The sequence below is a fragment of the Ochotona curzoniae genome, unplaced genomic scaffold, assembly GCF_017591425.1.
Source record: "Ochotona curzoniae isolate NIBS_2020 unplaced genomic scaffold, NIBS_Ocur_1.0 contig_1831, whole genome shotgun sequence".
Taxonomy (NCBI): Eukaryota; Metazoa; Chordata; class Mammalia; order Lagomorpha; family Ochotonidae; genus Ochotona; species Ochotona curzoniae.
In genome coordinates, this window is record NW_024465215.1 from 16,610 (window position 1) to 24,725 (window position 8,116).

Genomic DNA, 8,116 nt, shown 5'->3' on the forward strand with positions numbered 1-8,116 from the left:
CTCTCTCTCTTTCTCTCTCTCTCCCTGTGCTTGAGTCTCTCTATAACTCTTCCCTTCTTTTGAGAAGTAAGTCTTTGTTTTTGCTAAATTGAAATCACATTTGAATTGGGCTTTTCCAGCCGTCATTTTCCATTTGACTCCTTAGAGTTGAATGACAAATATTCCCCAGGTGACTCCTTTACTTATTTTAAAAGCAACAGTGCTACTTACCTCTCACTGTTGTGAGCTCTTCCTTTTTCTTCCCTTCTTTTTCTTCCCACTGCTTCCTTCGATACCCAGCTTCTGGCCATACTCGTCCCCATACCATATTAGAAGTTCACAGCCTGGTTTGATGACTTGGCAGGTGCGGTAAATTATCTGTCTGTGGTATTGGAAGGCCACCAAATTCTGCTTCTCATCATTCTGGGCATAGTTCACATACCTGGTGCAGAGATAAATGATGAGTTCCCATGCACTGTTACACTTGAATCTCATCTGTTCTCTGATAGCCTCTATCCTGCTTGTAGCCCAATTCTGTAACAGCTCTCATTGCAAACATGTATCTCTCTCGTGAGATCAATGAAGTCCCACGTCCAAGGTGTAGATACCGTATTTGTTCTGACAAGCATGCTTTGCTACTTCCTTTCCTCACCTTCATCCTCAAAACCCTACTCAACCTTTCTCCTTGACCGGGCATGAAGCACACAGAGTTTTCCTAAACCCCAAATTTCATTCAGTTTTATGCCACACAATATGGTTAATGTACACTGGCTAACTCTAGCCTACCACACATGCTGCACAACTCAGATTTTCCAAAGGCAATTCTTTGAAGTCCTTTCTCTTGGATCTTTCTCCTGCATCCTGGGAGTTATTTTAGCCTCTCCCAGAACTGCTCACAAATCAATTATCCAGATGCAGCTCCGTTCTCTCATCCACATCTCCAGTTTTGTTTTGTTTAGTTGGTAAAGATTATTATGATTATTTTCTATTTGAGTGGCAGAGACACAAAGAAGAGAAGGGGCAGAAGACAGAGATACCAAGAAAAAGCATGGAGTGGAGAGATAAAAAGGACACAGTGTCAGGCAGTAGCTTCAACCAGGTCTTCTAAGTTGGCGCCAAAGACAAAGCATGAGGACATCCTCTGAACGTCCTCAGGGTGCATGGGGAAGCAACTGGTTTGGCAGTAGGGTAACCAGTAATTGTAATGTAGGCACACCAGTCCTTACATTAGCCCACTGCATGACAATGCTTGTCCCAGAACCTGGCTCTCTTCTCTCTTTCTTTTTTTCCACTGTGCCTGGTATGGTTTATGTCTCATAAATTAAAGGCCTTCTGTATCAAGTTGTTTGGACAGTGTATAATTTTCAAAAGACTAAAAACCTTTGCTGTCAGGACACCAATTTAATGCAATGTCCATGTATTATATTTTTGATGCAGGAAAGGCATAACCAATGATAATTATAGAGAGAGTGAGTCAATGCCCCAGTTGATCTAGATTCCTCAAGGCCCATTTTTATGTGCTTTTATTCAAGATAGTAGTTTATGTTATGATAAAAAATAGTATTTATATAGAATGTGCTTTTCCAAACCGGTCATGGTATTCAAAGGTCATTCAAATAGACATCAAAGAGGACATATCATGAAAAGTCAATGAAGGAAAGGACAATGATCTTGTCTTAGAGATAAATGTCATCTCCACATGTAGAAAGCATGGCTGTTTCCTCATCCAGTAGACCAAAGAAGTATCCTTACCATCCATGTACTCATAGATTTTTGTTCTCTTGGCTATTTGAGATTCAGAAAAATCAGTTAATATGTTTCTGGAAAGGGAATAGTTCAGCAGAATTATTAACTCAACCACCATCATGTTCCATGACATTCCATGAGTCCAACCACATCTTGAGACATAACATAGTGTTAGTATAAACCTAATCTGATTTGTTTCCTTACAGTAGAAGCCCACAGCTGAGATCGAACTGCTTTGCTTTTACAGCCCAGTGATCTCATCAATGCTGAACTTCAGTAAGGATTCTGTGATGTAATAATGTTGGCTTCACTCATGCCATAATGTGTAGAAGGACACATGAACCGGACACATGGACCAAACAAACAGCAGGCAGGTGGAAAGCCACCAGACTGGAAAGGGATGTATTTCTTACCTGCCAGCTGTACCCTCTGTTGGATTCCTGTTCCACTTCTGTGATCTTGCCCTCAAAAGGACCAAAGTGCAACCCCTGTGGCAGATCAGATGCTTCATTAAACACTCCAAGCCCAGCCTCAGGAATGCTGGATGGGCCAATTCTAAGTCCAGTGGGCACACTGAGGAAAGCCGGACTAGGATGTCCCTTATCCACTGGGTTGTCCTTTAGAAACACTGGGGGTCCATGAGCAGCACAGCTTTTCAGGAAGAACTTCTGACACTTCTCACAATCTGGAGATGAGAGTGGAAGGGATTAGGAAAGGATACCAAACAATAGTGGATAGAGAGAGCATCAGAAGCAGCCAACTACGCACATCACTCAGCCTCGATCTTGCAACCAAAGTTACCAGACGACAGAATGATACAAAACAAAATTACAAGTGGAATTTGATTTCAGGCTATAGGATTTCTCTTTGTGGATGTGCTAAAGCGTCACTTACACAGGTGATCATCATCCTCTGTGGTGCTCAGGGTAAAGAGGTCACTAAGTCAATAAGAATGCGACTAACACTCCAGGGACTAGTGGACAAGATGGTGGCCAAGAGACAACCCTGGGTATGAATCAGGACAGGAGTCAAGTAGCTTCAAGGAAATGCTGATCAACCATGGCCATCTCATCCACACACCGTTGGATTGTTTGAGGTGGCTTCTACAGTCATTCTCCTAGTAATTGGTTCCTAGTTTCTCCCCCCCTGGACTTCCCCAAATTCCAGGCCTAATGTTATCCCTTACCCTATATAGGCAATTGAATTTCCCCTATAAATCGACACTGCTTAGACAGTAGCCCTGTCATTTCCTTTGCCTTTCAAAGGCCAGGTGACTGGATGGTGGGCAGCAGGCTCATCCCCTCCAGCAACAGGGTACTAAAGGAATCTGTGGGGGATACCCGGCAGAACATGCACCCAGCATGGATCATGAACGCTGGACCTTCTCACCCCCTGACTGCGTGGCTTTGAAAGAGAAGCAAGGAATGGCTGTAAATTGCTTCAGAGCAGTGTCTTACCAGAAAAGCACACTGTTAGGGAAGTTTTGGAACTTCAGACGAGTCTCAAAGAAAAGAAGGTGACCTAAGGTACAGTATTCCTCTTCTCTAACAGGAGTATATCCTGCAGAAGTGACCCTAGGCACCCCACAGCTCTGTACAATCATGGGCAGCACCCAACCGTGGTATAGCTATGGTCAAATCCCCTGAGAGGTTGTAAGGGAAGGGAGCCGTTAGGTGCCCAATTGGCTTCTTTCCTATTCTCTCTTCTTTTGCAGTGGGAGCTGGCCATGGATGCCTGAATCTAGGGTGAACCTGTTTGAGAACTGACAGTTTCTGGCCAAGGCAACACTTTGGCATTACCTGAAACTCTGCTGGGGATCCCCTGGGCCAGACAGCCCAACTGGGTATCCTAGTGCCTCTCTTATCTCTCTTCTTCTGCTTTAGGGACAGCTGTGGATGCTTGACTCTGGGGTGATCCTGTCAGAGGACTAACCGTTTCTGGCTGAGGCAAAGGTTCGGTGTCACCTGGAACTCTGTAGTGGATTGTCTGGGCCCAACGGCCTGACTGGATATTCTGAGCACTCTCCTCCCTGCTCTCTTTCTTTAGCCATGGGCAATAAAGGAGGGGAAATTGATGATCCCACACTTAGGGTGCTAAAATACATGCTAAAGTCCTGAGGGTTTTAAATCCCAGATACTTAGGCAGTCAAGGCCTGAGGGACTGTGGTCACATTGGCACTGTGGGTAACATTGGTTAATTTACTTGTACGTGATACTTGGGAATGGAAAAAGAGCAAAACTGACGCCCAAAACACTGGTCCTGGCCCACCTCAGCCACACTGACAAGAGCTTCTGGGAAGCTTAGAGGGCAGGAAACCACCCCTAAGGTCAAGGGGAGTCCAGAGCACAGAGCTCCAGGTGCAAGACTTCTGGTGGGTCTCCACTAGCCAGTTCAGGATCTTCCATTGGTGTTAACCCTGAAGGGAACCACCCAGTGGCAGTGTGTTATCCCTGGAATGCAGGGGACCTGAGAAAGCTGTGGCAGAAATGAGTCTCACTCACCCTGGGGGGAGACTAGTCTTTGGGGTCTTTCTCAACAACCCTGTATCCCGGCAGTTTGAATAATATTTTGGGAGCCCGTACAACTCAGGAATTGCAAGTAGTCTGGGAAAAGGTAAAAGAGCTTTAAGACAGAGCTAACATGAATGTCTCCTCAGAGAAGGTGCAAATAAACCCCTCTCTTTCTACAATTTTAGGGACAGAATTATGTTTTGAAAATGCCTCCCCCTTGAAATCCCAGCTAAGCAATAAGGAACAATATTCACCAGTAGAATTTCAAAAGCTTCTTGGAGAGGTCATTGGCTATGCCCTTGACTACCCATGTCGACAGGGCAATTACTGCCATTATTTGAAAAGGCAAAATGCTAGGAGACGAGTTTCCCTCATGCACAAGCCTTACAGGAGACTCAAAAGGCCCTATGCAAGGCTACTTTTTCATTATTGTCCTAAGAAAGAGTTACAACTGTGGACATTTTCAAATTCTCCCGAGCTTATAGCTGCCCTTGTCCGGGAGGATAGTCCCTTCCAGTGGGTACATTTATGCATTGAAGGGGCACCCAGAGTTTATATTTGTCTTGATCAACTGGCAGATCTAATTCAGGAGGTCAAAGAGCTAGCCTTTAGGTGTTAAGACTTTGAGACAGCAAAGCCTGTTGTCCCTGATTGAATGAGTAATTATGAGTGAGTTTGAGAAAGATCAACAGGCTGGCAAGCTTCCTTGAAGGTTATCTCGGCATGATTGGCTGCCATTATGGGCCATAGAAGTGAGTCACCTTCTTCAATCTCTTGGAATGGGAGAATCCTGCCTTGTACTATCAAATCATGAAGATGGAGGAAGAGAAGGGGCTACAGCAGAGGTTTTTCTATCTGATCATGTCTATAAGACATATTTTGACCTACCCATGCCAAGAATCAACACAGTGTTTGGAACTATTTGCTGTAGTTTTAGCAAAACTTCACTCTCAAAAGTGAAAGAATTCTTTAATCTATTATCTGATAGCCTTTATGTTGTAAATTTGCTCCCAGAATTAGCTCAGGCATACATAAGATTGAATGATAATCCTTTCATCCCTCATGATCCAGGCCGAAACTTTGCTGCAAGGACAGACCCATCTTCCTCTCTCTGAAGGTCTCCATTTGCTCTCCTCATGGGATAGTACACACATGGGATAGTACTCTCCATTGTAACCATTTTAACCTTTGTTCTAACCTGCATTTCCAGTTTTTCTTGACTTAACCACACTCTCACCCTCAGTATCTAAATTTCTCTAACTTTACCTCATAGCCCTCAGCCCAAGCTGAGAGGGGCAGACTAAGAAATAAGTGATTTAACATCCATAAGAAGCTGGAAAAAAAAAGAAAAGGAAACATATTCTGCAACTTGATTTAAGAGTTTTTATATATATATATATATATATAAATGTATGTATATATATGTATATATATGCAATCTGATATAAACTGGTCCAAATCCACTGTTAATTTAACTCAAAGCATGAGATGAACCTATGACTTGCTTTATACACATTTCCACGTTAAAATATGTCAAAGAAAAATTCGGAAGGTGCAAAATGTTTGAGAGTTAAATGTCTCTCTGTTCTGATGTGTTGAGATTGTGCATATGTTTATTTATTCATTATTGTTGGTGTTCTATTTTAGTCTGGAGAAAAACTAGACTTTGTTTTAATACTCTTTTTCCAGTTACATATTTTTCTTGAATTGTTAAGTTATTGTCCTTGTTGAGAATTGGGTGCGTGTATGCCTGACTGACAGACGAGATGGGATGGATCATGACTAACTCCTTTTTCTCTTTCCTGATAAAAAATTTTTAATGAGGTTTAACCTATCTAAAAGGACTTGGCCAGACCAGACTCACCTTCTCCTCTGAGGAAAAGTTCATATACTGTTTTATTGCTGCTTAGTCTTCAATTTACAGTGTTGTCCTGACACTGATCAGGTCTAAAATACAGTATCCGTTAACATGTTCAGTTAAATGATAAATGTACTTTTTCTTTAACAAATTTACACTTCTAAAATCTTCAGAGTTTGAAACCAGGTCTCAAGACTTTGAAAGTTGTAGGATCCCTAGAACTCTCAAAGATTGAGACAGAATTTGGATAATATAATTGTCATTTAAAATAACTTGGATTATAATCTCACAATATTATAAAAATAAGGTTAAATTTGTTGCATTGTATAAGCTATTAAAGTAAATGAGCTTTTATGTTCATTGGTCAAAATGTTTCCTAATCATGAAATTGGCCCTGATTATAAATTACTTGTGTTCTTATTTACAAAGAAGTATGTGAGATTTTTGCCTTACAGGAAAACAACTAAATCTTTTGAAATGTATAGTGTAATTGGTTGTCATATGTATAATTTCTGAATTTTGCCTTTAAGAAAATGGAACTGAAATCTGATTCCTATTGAAGAACAACAGTATTTTAACATCACCTTTACACTAATTTTCATCTTATTGATAACTAATAAATTCCTAGGTACTCTCTTAAGACAACAGCCAAATTGAAGATTTTCACCTCTCTGGACTTCAAATAAACAGAAGCTAAGGAGAAGCTGCAGGCCTACCAGCCATGGAAAAGGAAGGAGCATGCTAGGAGTCTGCCCTTAGTAAGGAATTTAGAACACTGGATTCCTTCAGGTACTCATTGTGATTCTTATCTGCCTTCTTTTGAGGAGGGAGAATTCCCAAATCAGCTAGAATAAGGTTATTTGAAAAACTTCTCGTTCCCAGTTTTAAGGCAGGTTGTGCTAAAATGTGTTTCCACAAATTGAAAGAAATGCTTAAAAATTGCTTAAAGCAATTGCATTTAAAATTCGGTATGCTTTTATTTAGAGAATGTTTCCATTTGGAAATCAAGAAAATTAGCAGATTATTAAGGAAGAGAATAGCTTGTAGAACATTTTGTCCTACAGAAGTATGGCTATCATGCAATGGAAAGAAAAAGCTGGGATAAAATACTTAAAGGATTCAGCTTGTTGAAAAATGAGCCTTGTAAGTTTTACTTATATAACTGTCTATGCTTTTTAAGATACAACTGCAACTGTTTAAATATTTGACATTAATATCTAATGTATGCTGACATTAGAATTGAGTGTGCATACATAGAAATGCTAGTAAATATCTGAAAAATGTCAGAGGAGGGTTCTGGTGTGATGGCTTAACAGAGTTTGGGACAGTAGCCTGGTGACTGAAGTCCTCACTATAAACACGACAGGATGAATATGGACATCATTTCTAATACTAGCAGCTCTGTTTCCGATCCAGCTCACAGCTTGTGGCGTGGGAAAGCAGTAGAGACAGGCCAAGGTATTGAGACCCTGCACCCATGTGGGAGACCAGGAAGATGCTCCTAACCTTGGACTGGCTCAGCACCAGCCATTGCAGTGCAAGAGTGTGATCTCTTTGCCCCTGAGCCCCACAATTCTCAGACTCATTAAACTCTTGGTATGTCTGACCCTTTCTTTCTTGTAAGTTGTACATCTGAAATTCTTTATTCTCATCCTTTCTTCTGAGTACTGAGATGGAAAAACTAAGTCAGTGAAGTTATCAATAATTTTGTGATTCATGTTTTAGAAAAAGAAAGGGCTTTCAAGACAAGGAAAACTGTATGGATATTTTTTTTCATGAAAAATCTCTGGTTTTCATTCATTTCTCCTGACTTTGGAACAGCTGTTTATTTAAAAGACAAAGAAAGACACATATAGAGATTGACACATCGGTTGAGGCAGAGAACACGGATGGCAGAAGGGGGTGTGGAAGTTCACTGTTTAAGTGACCTTGTTAGCAAGCAATCTATTCTCAGATCAGAAAGCTTTATCCAGTTCTCCCAGGAGGGTGGTAAGATCTGAATCACTTGTCTCATCACCAAGCA

The 8,116-nt window shown here is 41.2% G+C and overlaps 1 protein-coding gene across 1 annotated transcript; it reads right to left on the reverse strand.

Annotated features, from left to right (window-relative positions):
• Nucleotides 1-260: 260 nt before the first annotated feature.
• On the reverse strand, nucleotides 261-7,752 carry LOC121148869 (probable histone-lysine N-methyltransferase PRDM7; the record flags this gene model as incomplete). Its single annotated transcript, XM_040969217.1, has 6 exons — nucleotides 7,676-7,752; nucleotides 6,277-6,281; nucleotides 2,620-2,637; nucleotides 2,117-2,410; nucleotides 1,695-1,764; nucleotides 261-421 (listed from the first exon to the last, which is right to left on the reverse strand). Coding segments are annotated over exons 1-6 (598 nt in total), but the record flags the coding sequence as incomplete, so codon positions are not given.
• Nucleotides 7,753-8,116: the final 364 nt, after the last annotated feature.